The sequence below is a fragment of the Pteropus medius genome, unplaced genomic scaffold (assembly GCF_902729225.1).
Source record: "Pteropus medius unplaced genomic scaffold, Ma_sr-lr_union100, whole genome shotgun sequence".
Taxonomy (NCBI): domain Eukaryota; kingdom Metazoa; phylum Chordata; class Mammalia; order Chiroptera; family Pteropodidae; genus Pteropus; species Pteropus medius.
In genome coordinates this window covers 5,924,430-5,942,415 of record NW_024349797.1, presented here as the reverse complement: position 1 = coordinate 5,942,415, position 17,986 = coordinate 5,924,430, and the positions used below count along the sequence as shown (strand labels likewise).

The 17,986-nt window shown below is 42.1% G+C and overlaps 1 protein-coding gene across 1 annotated transcript in view; it reads right to left on the bottom strand.

Annotated features, from left to right (window-relative positions):
- Positions 1 to 17,986, bottom strand: part of NRXN3 (neurexin 3) — a 1,605,778-nt gene that overhangs the window by 940,608 nt on the left and 647,184 nt on the right. The window contains exons 19-20 of the mRNA XM_039883931.1: positions 16,755 to 17,193; positions 12,431 to 12,814 (exon numbers count right to left, since the gene is read on the bottom strand). Of these exons, the coding sequence (XP_039739865.1) occupies positions 12,431 to 12,814; positions 16,755 to 17,193 (823 nt within the window). The remainder of the gene's footprint in view (positions 1 to 12,430; positions 12,815 to 16,754; positions 17,194 to 17,986) is intronic.

Here is a 17,986-nt window from a genome sequence, read left to right as displayed (position 1 = left end):
TCCCATTCATTTATCCTTTCATGGCTTTCTTCCCTATACACAGATTGAGCCTCTTTTCTATCCTTGGTACTATGATGCTGATACAGGCTTGACTGCTCACAGTCTAGTGCAGGAGACAGACAAGCAAAACAAGATTTAGAGAGGTCCAGTTTTTAGGGCTCAAGGTGTGCGTGTGTGTGTGCGTGCGCACGCGCGCACGCGCGGGCAGGTGTAATAAGCCAACCTAAAAGCTGTACATTGTGGCCCTGGATATACTGTAACAGGGCAAAGTTTTTCTTTACAGTCTTGAGCTGTACCCACTTCATGCTTTTCTGGACTGGCCCCATGGAACCTTAGAGTCCCTCTCCTTTACTTGGGAACCAAGAATGTGGGGAAAAGGATGTGAAAGATCCTGACTGTTTTTCTAAATCCTGAATTTTCTTCAGTGGGGCAGCTTCTATGCCTGCTTATTCCTTAGGTTCACCCCCTGAAAGTCCTGAAGCAGAGAATGGGTTGGAGAGTAAACCAAACAGGCCCTCTCCATCTCATAGCTCATTCTCCCTCCCAAAATACCTAATCCCACCTCCAAGATCTCCTATTTTGAGGAATGGCAAAATATAGCAGAAAATCTGATAGACTGAGTTGTAAAAAATCCTACCTCTAATACGTTGGACTATGGCAAGTTATTTAATCTTTCTGAGCCTTGGCTTAATTACCTTAAAAATATGAATGATACCACACACATTGTAAGATTATTCTAAAATTCAAATTAGAATAATAACACTTATCCATGTATTCAACACTTGAAAGTTATAGGTGTTGTGCTAAAATTTTTACATAATCATCCTATTTAAGCTTCATATAAGGCTTATTTTATAGGTCAGAAAACAGGCTCAGAGAGGTTAAAAACACACCCAAGATCGCACAAGAATCAGTGATGGACTTGGGATTCGTATCCAGCTCTGTCTGACTTCCAAACTCCTACATCTTAAGTACAAAATTATACCTGGCACAAAGAAGGTACTCAGTAAATATGAATTCCCTTTTTATATCCCCTTAAGTGAGGATTTCAGTGGCTTTGATAATGTTGGTACGACTCTACACTCCCTCCAAAATTGCCTTTCTGTGGTTGCCCGCTTCTTGGAGATGATCAGGAATCTGGATATTCAGCCCACTTCTTTAAGCATTTCTTTTTAAACGGATGTGTTGATAATATAAGGTTTGGCTAATGAAATTTTCCAGGCCATAAGTTGCTAACTGTGAATTAATTGCCTAGCCTATCTGCAATAAATAAAGGAACTATTACGTGTAAAAAAAAAAAAAAATCACAAGGACTCGCTAAGCTGGTGCAGAAAGCTTCTGAGTTGCACAAGCATCCCACTACACAGGAAGACCATCCCAAAGGGACAAAGCTAGAGCACTTCCTGACATTGCTTTAGGATAGAGAACTCTGATCCCGGATTCGAAATATAGATTTAGTACAGCATATGGAAACAGAGTAAATGTTCCCATAGAGTCCATATAACATTTTAGGGATTTTCACAAGGGCTACACATCAGTTACCGGAGTAGACTCAAAACCTCAGAAGTCCTTTCCAACGTAAATGTGAATCAGTAAATTCTGATAAAATAGTCACCCTCCCCCAACTGCCAAGAAATGTTTTTATCACCTGTACAGCTAACAGGACTTTTACTCATCAATCTTCTCTCCTTCCACTTCTGCTCTCGATGTAAGACTGGCTTTGTGGATTTCTACAGAAGGCTCCATCTTACAGGGACTGGAGAAGCTGGACTGCTTGTGAAAGGAGTTTCATTACAGACTGAGAAATGGGGGAAGAAGGATAGAGACAGCCAGCTGGAGATGAGGTCCCTGTGAACAACAGCCTGACACCACGTATGGTGACATTAAGAGCCAGCCACTATCTTCAGACCCAGAAAGAAAGACTTGAGGGGTGGGGAGAATTCAACTAAGCAAACATTAGAGCCCTTATCTTTCCTTTACAATGTTGCTGATGGAGATAAAGAATGTGCTGGCCTTAGCTGGTGTCAATATGTGGCCCTGGGAGAGCATATGGAAACAATATTCAAATACCAGTGGGCTACAGCAGGAAGCTCCAGACAAGAGGCCTGCGGAGAAGATTGAAATCTGAAAAGCACAGGACTTTCTTCCCCTGGGGAAACAAAAGGGGAAGTATGCTAATCCCACAGATTTCATAAGGTTTCTGATTTACTGGCCTCTCAGAAGGCTCTGTTGGGGTTTGTCATTTTGATGAGAATGCCTTGCTGTAAAGGTTAAACATGCTAAGGAGCATGAAATGATGTTCTCCAAGAAAGATTGCATCTCCCCACCAGAGAGAAAGCTGTCCAACAGCCCACAGAAGGGGGCCTTCCAAGAGCCAGTTATACCCAGGGTTTGGAGCCCTAAGTCCCTGATGTACTTGTCACATCAAAATCCTCTCTGTCGGTCTGGATTTATTTGTCATTCATGGGGTAAGATGGGTTGGCTGATGAAAAAAAAGAGAAATGTGTACAAGTCTTTTCCCTTCACGTTTCTTCTCTCTACCATTTCAGACAAAATTTATCAACAAAAATAAATTACTGGAAACTGGCCAAATGACTTTGCTATAATGCCACAACTCTACTGCTTAATAGGTGATAGGGACATAAACATATAGCTTCATAAAATGTGCAGAGACATCATTCGTGTATATTTTTTTGAAAAATCCAACTATAGGAGAAACAAAATGAGAGACTGGGAATACTGTATTCTATTCTTTGGGCAATTCATTTCCTATGTGGAGGCCTCAGTTTACTCATCTAAAATTAGGGGTGGGGTGGTTGTGCTAGGTAATGTGAGCCTTTGACAAGATAAATAATTCTATCTGGTTTTCTTCAGGTCAATCGATGTAAGGTTTTAAGTCTGGGTCTTCTATTCATGACTGTTACACGTCTGCTATTTCTTCCCCTTAATGATCCCAGATTGGATTAAAACAGAACTCATGATGAAATCAAGTAGAGAAACATCTCGGAAACTAGAGGGAAACTATATGCACGCACTCATGTACAAACAATCCTCAGTACTAAGCATCATTGCTAGAAAGTCCTAATGAGAGACCAGAATACAGAAAAATTAAAAATATGATTTTCCTATGTCTGAAAAAGAATCTTTCAGCTTAATTTCATGGCCACTTTTACTCAAGAAAGAGAAACTACGATTTTTTTAGTCACATATATGCAAATCTTGTTTGAGATCATCACAGTAACAAAACACCATTTTAACATAATTCTTTAAAATCTGGGATTACACCAGAGTTTTGTCTTGACTCCAAATATAAACCATTTGAAGTATGAAGAAAAACATGCTTTGGTATGTTCCCTTCTGCCAGAACCTTCCTTCTCACTTTTAAGTTCTAAGCTATATCATACATTTAAACACAGAAATCATATCTGGTCATTTCTGTAACACGAGAAAAAATGAGAATAAAAACACGAGTCAGATAATTTTTTCAATCTTGAATTACTGAATTCTAGATTCGGAAAGGGGCAGGTTGGCTTATTACCAGTGTGAGCACACTTTGACTCTAACGGAAGGACCCAGCAAGCCAATTAAGCAGACATGGTTGATATTCTCAGTGGTAAATATGGAAAGTGAGGCACGGACCGAGAGTAAGTCACATATGTTCAGAGTGGGGCCAGCACATGTAAATGACTCTTAGCTTCATCCCCTTGTTACTTCACCCCTCCGCATTCCTCCCCAGGATCTTCAACTGACTCGAGACGGCTGAGTAGTACAGGAAGGAAACAACAGGCTTCTATGGTCAAACCCCTGTTCTAATCCACTCTTTAGCTGAGTACAATCGGTTATTAAATCCTATCAACATTGCCCATTAAATCTACTGGATGTGTCCCCAAAAAGTGACCTTTATTCTTTCTACCTCAGTTAGGGCTCTTATTTCTCATTCCCAGAATAACACAAATGCAAATTGAATAATGCACGCTGGTCTGTTGGCCTACTGCCTCCCATGTCCCATCCGCCCTCTGCCAAAATGATTTGACTTTGTTGTCCCTTTGATAGAAATGGCATGCCTCCTATAAGATAAGGGCTAAGCTTGTCGGAAAAGCAAACGAGATACTTCAACATCTTGCCCTTCCACTCCTCCAGCTACACCTTCTAAAGTGTCCTCTAAAATTCCTTTTCCTCGCTTTCCAAGTCTCAGCTTTCATCCACAAGGAACACTTCTCATTTACCGAATTCACCTTTGCATCTCTGTTCTTTTTGCATCAAACACTTTCCTGCCTGGTCTACCTGGGAGATTCTTGCTACTCCACCAAGCCTCAGCTCTCGTGTCACCCAATATGTGATGCTGTCCATGATGTTTCTCCCTGCATCTGTGTCCCACCTTCCTCAGATATCAGAATATATTGACATGTTTATGAGGAGTGTCACAATCAATGCTTTTGGATTCCAAGGGCTCAACATAGCCCCTGGTGCACAGTACTCAACAGGGTCTTTGGAATGAATGGATGCGGCCCTTAAGTTCTTCAACTAGAAAATGAGAATAATACTATGCAGTCTTCAGAACAGATGTGAGAGTTGAATGGCCCAGTGTATATTAAAAACTTAACACAGAGCAGAAACATAATTTTTCTCAATAAATAGCAGATCTCTTAACTTTCCTTTCCCCTTAATCCAGATCAGAGAAAGGAAGAATTTATCTATCTATGAAAAGACATGTGGAACCAGAGATGCTAGAAAAGGCCATGACATCTTCTTGTGTTGAGTTGTGAAGCACTTGTTTCTCATAATTTAGCAGCATCTCAATTGATTGCACCCATAATGGGCAGATGTCTTTTTGCAGTTAAACAGCTTTTAGCAAAGGCAGTAATAAAGGTACAGAGTGGCGATATAAATGGCTGCCATGTCCCTGCATTTGACAGAACCGCGGTCAACAGCAGGTGCGATGCAGTTCTAAGCAGCATTCATGCATTGCCCCAATGTGCTGACCCTCACTTTCTCAGGCTGAACACAGCCCAAGCTATAGATTTTTCAAAGATCTCCAAAGCCCCTAGCCTGTCTTTCTGGAACCCCTGGAGCATCAAGACTCCAGAACAGGAGCAGCTGTGATGAGGGTTATCTCAGACCCTGACCTGGTGGAATAACACTTAGGAAGGGTTCATGGCCTATGGGACAATTGCCTGGGCTCATACAACCCTGGGCCCATGGAAAAGGGAGAGAAAAAAGAGGCTGAATCTGAGCACTGCCATGGTCATCACCGGAGATACATCTGTATAACCCAAACATCAATTAATTAGAGAAAATGGAGACATGTTGGTTGATGTTGAGGAACTGTATATTTCTTGGGAAGCCCCTTTCTCTGATACATGTCATTACCCATTAAAAGTGGGTAACAATGGACCTAAAAGGAAACAGCCTTTTAATGCTCTTAAGAAATCCAAGGTTATATTCATTAATCCATCAATTAAAACTTACATATCATGGGCCTGAAGTATTCCCAGTACACCAAGGTATTCATTTTCTTAGATGAATGAATCAGAGAGGTGACAACTTCATTGCAGTGCTGATATCACTAAACCCAGCCTCCTAACCCAGACAGTTCTGCAGACTGCAAGGAACAAGGACTCACATTCCTGTCCTGCCCTTCACTCACCTTTACCCCTTGTCTCGGGATAAAGGGAGACATTGCCAAGCTGATGACATTTGAGAATCAGAGTTTAGAACAGAAAGGGCCCTAAGAGAGCATGAAACCCAATTGCCTCATTTTATTTTTGCATAACAGAATCAGAGGATCCAAGTAAGAATCTCAAGGTCACATATCTAAATAAAGGGCCTAGATACCCCTGGTGAATAGGGAAGATCTTCAATGCCACTGGAACCAGTGAAAGCAACCAGTATTATTATGTTTGACCTTGGAAGCCAGGGTTTCTTTTGTCCTTATATCACTGAGTCAGTCTGAGCAGACCCCGGTGGATCTGGAACCAGTTATAAAGTAGTAAATCATGTTGGACATATTTTGCTTTCTAATTGTTATATTTTCTTTCCTATAATTACTCCCTGAATCACTGTCCTTAGTAGATTGCATTGCAATTTGCAGATTACATCTCCATCCCCTTCACTAGAGTGTGAGTTCATGGAAGACCTGAAACCACGACTTCCACAAATGCATATCCTCCCAGCTTAGCTCACCAAGCCTGGTACAGAGAAGAGCTAGATACTCATTTATGGAATTGCTAAGTCAATGTTGACATTAATTCCAAAGAATTATCAGAGCTTCATTTCCTATAATTTGGGGGACCAAAAGCCATAAAAACTAAAGCTAATTAATGTGTTGAGTACATAGATATTTTAATAATCTAACTTTAATACTCTAAGAAAGGCACAAAATGAACTTCAGCTTTTCATAATCATAGGACATGCTATCCAATTGTCCAAAAAAGAGATTAGTGTAGATTGATAATGGTGGTAGAAAGGGAGGGAAGTGAACAGATATAGGATGGGTTTAGATGAAGAGCTGACAGATGAATGAGACAGACTGAATGAGATGGGAGAAAAATCAAGGAAAATCCCAAGGATGTTAGTAATGCCATTTACTGAGATGGGGAACATTAAAAGCAAAAAAACGTTTAAGGCAGGGAAGAACAACAGCTCAAGATTTCTGTTTTTCAATGTTGTGATTAAGATACCTATCAGATATCCAAATACAGATGTCAAATAGACAAGTGGATATAGAAATCTGGGATTCCAGAGAGAGTTACAGGCTGCAGATCTTACTTGAGAGTCACTGACATGTAGAGGTCTCTGACACCATGGCAATGGATGAGGTTACCAAAAGGCATATACAGGCCAAGAGAAGACTCAGGACAGAGGCCTGGGCCCTTCCAATGCTTAATAATTACATAGCATGTATATAGCACAGTATTAGAGACTGTGGGGAAACAAAGATATGCACTGTTTTTCCCTCAATGGCTTTACAGTAGAACCTCTTACGGTAGGACCTTACAGCATAAGAGGAAAGTGTGTTCAGTGTAACGGAAAGTGCAATGGATTAGGAGTCAGGAATCATGACTGTTAATCATTCTACAGTTACTCTAAGTTAAAGTCATGTTTACTTCTTAGGGCTTCCGGTTCCTCACCTACTACTGAAACAAGGATTAGGTACAGATAACATCAATGGTATCTACCAAGTCTACTATTTTCTGATGTCATGATTTCCATGTGGAATCCAAATGTTGCCTTCAGCCTCATCTGTAGGCAGTATCTCACTCCTCCCAGGCAGAACGTGCTGCTGCTGCTGCTCCAGGGGCACACCGCAGCCATCAGAGGGGCTGGCTGAAAGGGAAGTCCCTGAGCTGGAAGCAGGGGAGCAGCTGCTGCCTGCCCTCTTTTCCTATTGGAATAAGAGTCATTTGAGAGAACTCAAAATATCTTTCGCTCTTGGTTTTCAGCTGGTGCTTGTGTCAGATGAATGAAATCCCAGGAACCAGAGAGAAGAGCAGATTTACCCCCTCCATCATATTTTCTTGGTTCTGCAAACTAATATCATCAAAGGCATCTACTTTCTACAATCCCAGGAAATATTTTCTTTTATCAGACAGAAATATGTCCACGTGGTTGGACATCTATAATAAGACATGGCCTTATGGGTCAGGGTACCCTGAGGTTACCCATGAAAGAGCACTAAGGAAAAAGTACAGTAAGATTTTATATATATAGAAATGATCACACGTATGGATGATCATTCATATCCATTCTAGGTGACTGCCCACCTGGACAGAGCTCACTGGTGAAGAGACAGACAAAAAAAAAATTAGGGCAATGAAGTTCTCTTTTTTGAAAATGAGAAAAGTTGTTAGTGGAAAAATTCAGAACCTGCAGTTCAAGAGAGATGAATCACTTCAATCACAGTACCTCGGGGCCCCCAGAGGTGCTCTGCTTCCTTTTGTAAGATGTAGTTAGTGAGATCTTCATTCGACTGATACCTCTCTAGGTAATTATGCAGCGAATCTCTTCCTTGACTCTGTTACTCACAGTCCGTTTGGTAGCTTGCAACCAAGAAAACTGTACTTAGTAAGTATTTATTAATGTACCCATTTTACAGATAAGGAAACTGAGACTTGGCAGAATTAAGAAAGAAATTTGTTATAAATCACCTAGCTAGTGAGTGACAGAAGAAACACAGAAATCAAGCTCCATCTGACTCTAAAATTCATGCCACTAACCACTAGGCCATCCTGACTCTAAGTGTGGCACTATAGATTATTTTTCTCATCATAGGATGGACTTTCACTGAGTCTTATTTTCTTTCTTGCTAAATATATGGCAAACATTCAGAAAAAAACCATCCAGGGAAGAGGGTAGAATCTGCAGTGGCCTCAAACTGAAGCTTGATGGTCCACAAATAAATCAAATCCATATCCTTGCCTACTGACAAATGGCTCCCACCAAGTGAATTAAACAGCTGGCTATACTGGCAAGAAGATGCCTATGCTGTCCCAGGTCAATTGATCACATCTTCTTTAGAGAGACAAGCTAGAATGCTTCCTCCGTACAAGAGGACTTCACAGGATGACAGGTGGACTTCCAGAAGATTAAAGCATTTCAACTAAACTGACTGGCATTAAGTGGCTAAAACAGGCCTTTGCTTTTTAGGTCATGGAGACGTCTCCCACTTCACTATGAATAACAAACCAAAATAGCTACAACTGAACAACTGGGATGGGTAGATATAGCTACATCTTCTTAGAATAGTATCAGATCATGCTGAAAAATCTAAATACGACATCAAGCCAATTGTCATATGTCAAGATTTAGAGCTGCTCATCTTCACAGGCAGTAGAAGCACTCTTTTCAGAGTATGAGCAAGAGTCATCCATTTTTACTCTAAGAGAAAGATACTCATGAAAATTAACCTTAGTCTCATATACTCATATATTTCCTAGTTCCCTAACTTTACTCCCTTGTCTTGGGCTGACAACTTTGATCTGGGAGTTGCCTGTTCGACTAATCTGCTTGCTCACTTTGTTTGAGTTCTTGGGCTATTTTGATCTATTGTCTGATCTGGGCCATCCCCAACTCTGCTTCTTCTCTGAATATCAGTTTTCAGCATCCTACCTATGCTTTCTCCATTTTATATAAACAAGTGCCTCTTTCTGTCACTACTGTTCCTGATATGGGCTAGCAATATCAAGGGACTGATCCCACTATGAAGCCCAAGTATAGGACTCGGTTTGGGCTAGATGGGACATGCTGCCTTAGGAACTGTCTTAGACATCACATTTACTGCAAATGATGTATTCTAGACTCAGGGTTAATCCTTCTAGAAGAAAATTAAGAGAGAATGATAAACTGAGTGACCAGGTTGATGGTGTTACGGCAGGTGGGGCAGCATTCCTTGATCCAAAGGGGATCATGCTCCCATCCAAACAATCTTAAAGACTTTTCCTTCACCACTCTTAGAAGCGCCTATAGTGAACACTGAGGGTGACAGGTAGTGAGAGGTCATCATTTTGTTAGAAATAGGAGACCAAAAAACCCAAGAAGCCTTGGGCCTCCTTTACCCGACCATCACTTCTCCCCTACAGGCATGGCTTCTCCCTTCTGCGCCCCACCGTTCCCCTACAGACCTCCAGCACGACGTCCGCCACATGTTATCACTTTTCCCACATTTCCCTTTGTTCGCTGGAAGGAATATACACTCCTTGATCAAAATCGGGGGCTGTGTCAGTTTTTTTTGCAACTCCTATATCTAATACACTGCCTGGAACATACTAGGGTTTCAATAAATGTCTGTTGCATGTGTGAAAAATGAATAAAAGCTACTCAAAAGCATCCCCCCTGAGGAATCAGGTTTAATAAAGAAAAACAATGTCATTGGGAAGCTCTATTTTCTTTGCTAGAAGAGTGGAGTTTTATTATTTTTACACTCCACTGATTCATTCTGAACATGTTGTCAGGAACAATGCGGGGCCAAAAAACAATTAGTGGGGGAACAAAACAATCAGTTGAACCGTCTGGAATTTGAGCGATGTATAGATCAAATGTCTTAAATTTGCTAGGCTCCTTCCCATTTGGCCAGAATGGATGACTCTTGGCTGCACTGTACCAAGAATAATTGTCCCCCATATATCCCCAATCAGCTGCCTTTTAATGACTAGTCAAAAGTGACAATGTAAAAGGTGCAGTGACTTTCACTGTACTTAGCAGATCTTGGACCAACTCTCATTGATCTGCCCTTGGAATAGGTGAATGCAGAGACAACTTACACAGATGTCTACAGTCACTGCTGCCCGTCTTCGGCAACCATAAGGCCCCTGGGTTAGGAAGAGACCCTAGAGGAAGAAGTGAGATGTCTAAAGTGACCTTCATTTCTTATACTACCTTCATAGACGGTGGAAGACCTGCAATACCCTAGCAATACCCAAACTGTCTCATGCATCTCAGAGGTCCAATGACCTTTCTCTCTCCCCAACTAGCAACAGGGTAGTCTACCTTACAAAAAGGTTTGTCAAGTCCAGGAGTCTGACAGACTGGTCAGCCCCATGTAGCCCATTTCCATTCCAGATTGCTGCCTCCTCATCTTAGCTCATATTCTGGTTGTTGCTACTCTGAAAATTCAATGAACCTGAATTTAAATTCCATTAGACCCAAGAAGGCTCTTTCTCCTGCACTCCAAAGACCTGTATCTTGTTTTTGGTCCAACAGAAGGTACATTTGCAGTTCTTTTGAAACACAACTAGTAATATAGATGACCACACAAAAACCACTCTTTGAAAACATTTTGACTGGTCATCTAGTTCCTGTTCCAGGATATGTCCTCATCACCAGACTTATGATACTTGGACAATTCTGGCCACTGGCAGTCTCTAGGAATGAGACCCTACAGGTCCCTCCTCAAAACAGTCTTTTCTCTGAATCTCCATGTCTTCCTAGTTTGGTCCAGCTATGGAGCCCATGCTACTGCTTTGTATTATTTATTACTGCTTTTTGTATAGATGTCTCGACTCCTCAGCTAAATAAATGATAAGCTTTCTGAGGACAGGAGCTACCTATTACAGATGCAGTATCCTCAAAGCCCTAAAGCTATGTCCTCGGGAAACACTTGATAACTATGCAGATCATTCTTTTCTATAAAATAGAGACTTTCAACCCATGGATCGCCAGCTTGATTCTGTATGCTTGGCACCTAAAACAATAAACCAGGCTGCAATCTGGATATGGCTTATAGACTGGAATCTCGTCTTGATGTCTTTTTGTTTACCTTTACCTCTGCCCTTTACCCAAACTGTAAATTCAGTGCAAATGTAAAATGCTAAAGTGGTGAATAGAAAGGGGCTCTTTCTAGCATTCTGGCTTGTTCCAATCCATCAGCCCCCGGTGTCTGCTCCCCAGCTCTTTAGCCGGCCACCTCCCCTACACTTCTCCCCACGGTACTCCACACTCCAGTCTATTTTAGACTTTGTCCAGTTCCTCAAGTGTGCCATGGCCATCTCTTGCCTCTATCTTTTGATACACACAGTCCTTCCTGTCTAGGACACACACCTTTCTCCCGCCTCCTCACCAATCTAACCCCTATTCATATTTCGAGCCTCAGCTTGCATATTCCTTCCTTGCAGAGGAAGGCCTCCCAAACTTCTCTCTACTTTCCCTTTAATGAAGTCGATGACAATAATTATGACTGCGACAATTACCAGTACTCATTAAATGCTTACCGTAGTCCAGGAACCTATTGACTCACTTTGTCATCCTCAATATCTTGTGAAGAAGGTACCTGATTATTCACATTTTACAGATGAGGGAATCAAGTCTCAAAGATATTAATTATCTTGATAAGGTTCACATCACTCCATGATGGACAGATTTTTCACCCAGTCTGGCCCCAGAGTTCATGTTCTTAACGAATATATCATATGCCTCTTATAAAACGTGTCACCTTTAAAATTACTTAGTAATGGCTAAATATTCAAGAAGGGAGCAAGCTCTACAAGAACGGGGCTGGGTCTGTCTTGTTCAACCCTGTATTTCTAAAGCCTAACCCAAGAGTTAGCATGCAGAAAGCACCAAAAAGCATGAGTTAAATGAATAACTAAAACAGAGATTTGGTTAATTCATCCAGAATCTCAAAAGAGATGTATTCGCCCTCTCTAAACAGATGTCTGATACTTAATCAAAAGAGTATCATGATCATGGTAATGTTTATTCTAAATGTTCCCTTTCTGCAACTCGTCAAACAAATCCATGTATCCAGAGCTTGAAATGGTACGATCTGGAAAGAAATAAACCCAAGAAAACACTTCTCTAGAAGAAAGAAAGCACAAGTAGGTCCAAAGGGAGCACCTGTGGTAGCAAAGAAAGCACCAGGAGGTCCGTCCAGGGACACAGCTGCAGCAGTCACACACACTCGGACCCAACATGCCTCGCACGAGGGCGGACTTACCCCTTTCGCAGGTTCTTCCCCAGTAGCCGGTGCCCGTACAGTCGCAGATGAAGCGGTTCCAGCCGTCCTTGCACACGGCGTTGTTCTTGCAGGGGTAGCTGTCACACTGCTTAGCGCTCATCCGTGAACAGGAGGACTTGACGCCCGCGGCGTTCTGCATCTCCGCCAGCTGCCGGATGTTCTTGCTGCGCCCGTCGATGAAAAGGTCGCGGATGCAGCCCACATAGCCGTAGTTGAGCATGGCGGTCCAGAGCTCGGTGGGCAGGATGAGGCCAGCACGGTTCTCCGGCAGCCCGCCCAGATACATGTCCCCCTCCAGATCCAGGATCTCGCTCTCCCCACTGGCAGTGAAAGGCGTGCGCCTGCTGTTCACTGATATGGTACCTGCGATGGGAGAACAGAAACAGAGTGAGCTAACAGCTTCCTGGCATTGCAGATGCGGCTGCCAGTCGATGAACCAAATGAAAGGAGCTCAGCAGGTGAGTTCTGAGACTAGTGTCACTGGACCAGGAGAGAAAAATGCAAGCAAGGGAACAAAATGCTGCAACATGCTGGAAAGGACAATGCAGGTAATGTGGTTCCCATCTCTGCCAGGTAATACAGCCTGACCCACAGGAGACAGGCCATCCCAGTGGCCTAGTACCTAGTATGATGTCCTTTCTCTAGCTAGAAGTTCTGGCTGAGAGGTCGCAAACCATATGGGCTGAGTTCCTGCCTGTGTTTAAATCCCAGCTCTACCGTGTACTAGCTATAACCTTGAAGAAGAGACTTCATCTTCCTGGGCCTTAGTTTCCTCATTTGTAAAATGGGAAAATAACTGTCCCCACCTCATGGGTTGGTATGATGATTAAATGAGCTCATACATGTAAAATCCTACTTACTCTGTGCCTGGGGCAGAGTAAGGGCTCTGTAAGTGCTCACCTAAGTCTTCACCACTGGCTCGCCACCCCCAAAGGATGGAGCCTTCCATGCGCCGATACCCTCCACACTGACATTGGCTACCAGGCCCGCCAGTGAACATCTGGGGGCATTGCCTTTGATAAATTTTAACTGGAACATGTTTCTTCATTTATTTAACAAACATGTATTGAACACCTGCTCTGCCTCTGGTATGGTTCTACACACAGATAAACTTGACAGGCACATCCCTGTTCTCGTGGAGCTGATGTGCCAGAGCAGAGGGACGGAAACTAAACACATCACCCAACAAGAGAAATTAGCTAATGGCGGGGGTCAGGAAGAGAGTAAAGCGGGTGCCACGGCAGCAGCCCACGGGTTCCACTTTAAAGTGTATAGTCAGTGAAGGCCTTTCTGAGCAGGTGACAGGTGAGCTGAAACCAGAATGCTGAGAAAGATCCAACCATGCAGAGTCCAGCAGTCTGAACATGCCAGACAGAGGGAATGACACCGACGAAGAACCTGCGGGAGGCGGGGCTGTGGCTAGGGTAGAAAAGGCAAAGGGCCGTGAGCAGGATACAAGGTCAGAGAGAGACTGGGTTCATGACCTGGGAACTTGGGGACAAGGATTCTAGTCCTCAATGGTGAAAATAACCCAAGGCTGGTCCCTGAGTCACTTACAGCTCAATTTCCTAAAGTGTAAAATCAAGGTGATATATAAACATCATGCCATGAAATTATTTAGTAAAAATTATTTAGTATTCTTAAAGTGTTTAATTGGTACCAAGATAACTGGGTCGTACCATCATCCATCAGCCAGCCTTCACGTCTGTCTGAATCTCAATTCTCTAAACTATGAAGGGGATATGGCCTGAGGACTGAAATCAGCTGAGATTAACAATGTGACCTACACTCTAAATTACAAAGTCAACACAGGGGTAGAGGAGTAGAAAGAGCATAAAGGACCTCAGGGAGGATTAAGCCAACAGCTTTCTTCTCCTGCGCTCTTCCCAGAAGTTTTCTCCCCGAGAAATCTCTCCTTTGCCTTTTTTTGTTGTTGTTTTTAATCTTTTAAAAACCTACGTAACAGTAATAATGTCTTGGCCACGATTTAAGTATTTTATATGCTTTTGGGAAGACTTTTTCCGTAAAACAGATAGGAGCTACTATGTCCACTATTTCACAAATGAGTTGGTTTGTAACCTCTCTCTTACACACTTTACCCTCGACATATCTATAGAACTACCCTCTTTGATCCCCAACCTAAGGAGAGGAGCATCTACTGCCAAAAAAGGACAGTACCAGAACCAGTTTAAATGCTGGAGCCTGAATTACACCCTGAGGGGAATCTGTCTGCTGGGTGTGTGACCACAACTGTTTTGAATGCACCTATCAAGTCTTAAAAATCAGTCTCCCAACTAGAGAGTGATCACAAAAGTATTTCTATATCACCTCTCAGTCACACTCTTCAGGATGAGCAAGGAAAGAGGCACCACATTCGGGTACAATGATGTTTTTATAACTATTCATTTTAGAATAGGTTTATAACTCAAAATAACATACTACAAAATATCCTCATGAAGAAATGACGTTTAATAGATCATGTTAAAATTTTATGTTACACTGTTTTCACGGGACAATTATCTGTTTACTTGGTAAACATGTATAGGTTTTGATCAAATTTATCAGTATTTCAAAGTAATGGCCAAGGTTATAGCTCCCAGGTATGAAATTCAAGGCTTCTGAAATCCAAACACATCTGTCAAAGCTGGGTTCACTGATAGTTCTAACAAAACAAAATAACTGCTCTACTTGAAAAAGCAGTTAGCACTGAGAATAAACAGAAGGAGATAAATGGCAATTTTATGGGTTCTAGCCTGCCTGTGACACAGGTAGGTAACGTTTAAGCTGTGACAGGGTCTAGGTTAGTCAATCACGAAACCCATCAAAAATTACCCGCCTTCAGAGACCCAAATGCATGGTCTCAAAAACCAACAAGAGCATTCCCTTTATAATTCTGAGACAGCTTTATGGCTCCACTCCTGCTGACATTTTAAGGCTAAACTTAAGAGAGAAAGAGAAAGATACAGCCTCCAGAAAAAAAATAATTTTTGTGTATTTTTCTGTTAAAAAAAATACAAACTTTATTCTTGCTCAAAAGTACACTTAATTTGGAGCCTCTTGGATCTGATCAGATCTTAGACAATCAATAAAGCATCCTACTGGGCAACAAGCCATCTAGGGCTGCAATCTGCCACCCATCTGCCCTCTGCACAGAACCCATCCAGCACCTCTGAAAGGGCAATGCTGTTCATCTCCATCATCACTCTAGCTCTGGAATTATGCAGAAAAGCCATTCCTGGCTACAGCCTTTGAGGGGAGGGGTACATATTTCTTTCTATTATTGTCCAAATTCACCTAGAAAGAAAATCTCCAAATAAAAGACTTTTTGTGTTTACCCGGAGAGTGAATCCTTAAAAACTACAGCAAATACAGCAAGACCCTTCCTGAGTATAATACTACCTAAATGGAGAATCGGGAAATACGTGTAAAATTCAAATGCTTTAACTATCACTCCAGGTTAAATGTCCTTTCTGATGGCACAGAATGTGACCTTCATTGCCACATGGTCCACAAAGAAAACTAACAGACGGCTCAGGCATTCAAAAGCTCCAAACTATTTGTAGGGTTTTCTTTTCCCTCCCTCTCTCTGTTACTATTCCAGAGTGGCCATGTACTGCCTAGGGCTAGCTTGTTTGATCTGCGGCTGCAGAAACAAACAAAGCCATTTAAACCAAATGTAAAAGGTTAGGAAGAGGAAGGGAGAGTTACTGAGGTCTGAGCAAAGAATGAAATATAGGCTTTCACACCAAAGAAAGGCTTTAAATTGAATATGACTTCAGGAAAAATCAATTTTCCTTTTCCTTTCTTGTCATAATTTTTCCCTGCAACATGGCTCTTGCCAATTATCGAAGGGTGTATTATTGCATAAACCCTTGCACAGTAAAGCTTATCTTACAGAGTAACCATATAATGCAGCATCTGTGATGTCACAATTGGTTCCCATGGTGATGAGAAAGAGAAAAAGAAGAAGAAAAGAGAGGAAAAATCATCACATCAGTGACATGACAGTTGCTTTGTAGCTATGGAAATGCTACTTGAAAAACCACCCTTAGCTCCAGGGTCTTGGAGCTATCACCGAGATGACTGTGCAATGAATGACAGGGTAGATGAGGAGCAGAATTTGAGCCATTGAGGAGACAGGTGTCTTGTTCCAAAAAAAACAATCTTACAACAATCATTAAAGAGAACAGCAAAAGAATCAACAAGCATGCGAGTGCAAAAGTTAAAAAATATAAAGCCGGGAAACAAACTGAGAAGCCAAAGCTTCCATCTCGTCTCAGTGACCTACGCCGCCTCTTCCTACCTGATCTGCCGTCTCGCTGAATGTCCACATGGTACCATTCTCCATCGTTGGCTTTCTTCTGAGTGGCTTTCACTTTGATGGTGCCAGAGCCCATGTCAAGCAGCAGGTACAGGTTGCCATCGAGGAGTTCCACGGCAAAGAAGTCCACCTTGGTGTTCTTCTGGCTCCGAGCATCCTTCCTCTCCTGGGGCTTGCCATGGGTGAAGAGGATCAGGCCATTGGGCTCAGTAGTGCGGAAGTCAAAGGAGATGGAACCCATGCGTTTGGTGTTCCATTTGGGCAAGCTGATATAAGCCTCTGGGGTCTCAAAGTTGATGGGGTCCAGCGTGGCCACGTTCTCGCACTTGAAAACAACTTCACCGTAGATTTTCATCTTGGTATCTCCGATCCGGGCCAGGCGAGACAGCTCCAGACGGATGTCATTATTCTTATAAACAACCTGTCAAAAGCCAAACAAGTGCCACATGAATCAAGCTGCTAACAGTAACCATCGATTGCTCACAGGGCACCCAGGAAAGAGGCCCAAGACAAGGCTTCAGGATACAACAGTTTGAAATATTATGAGAAACATGAGACACAGCATTTGAAAAAGCATCTGAAGAGACCTCTAAGATGTACACAAGCCCTAAATAAGCTCCTACATTTCCATTCTTTTTGTCTGTCTCCTTCTGGCCAATTTTTGTTTTGCCAGAAAGTTATACAACATAAGCTTGCAAGTAGAAATCAAGAGAGATTGAGTTACACAGAGGCAAATATATATGTACGAAGATATTAATTAAAGTGTTCTCAGTAAAAGACCAGCTTGAAACGACCTAAATGACCACCAATGATAGATTGGCACATCCTTAAGATGAAAAATTATATGGTCCTTAAAAACCAAGTAGTACCCCCGATTTTGATGTGGATGCTCTCCAAGTAATACTACGAAGTGAAATTAGCGAGAAACAGATCAGAGCATGCATTATGCTATCACTGTAGAAAGTGTGTGTTTGGGAGGAGGGAAGTGTTACAGGTATATATGCTCGTAATGTATAAAACATCTTTAAAACACAAGAAACTATAAAATTGTCACTGGAGAGGAGATTTGTCAAATTAATATTCAGGGATGCAAGGGAGACTTACGTTTCACAGTACCTTACCGTATTTGATTTTTTTTTTTTTTTAACTGTGTGGGTATGTTGCTTAAAGAAAATGATTAAGTGTTAAGAGTTGGCAGGGAAAGAGATCTGTGT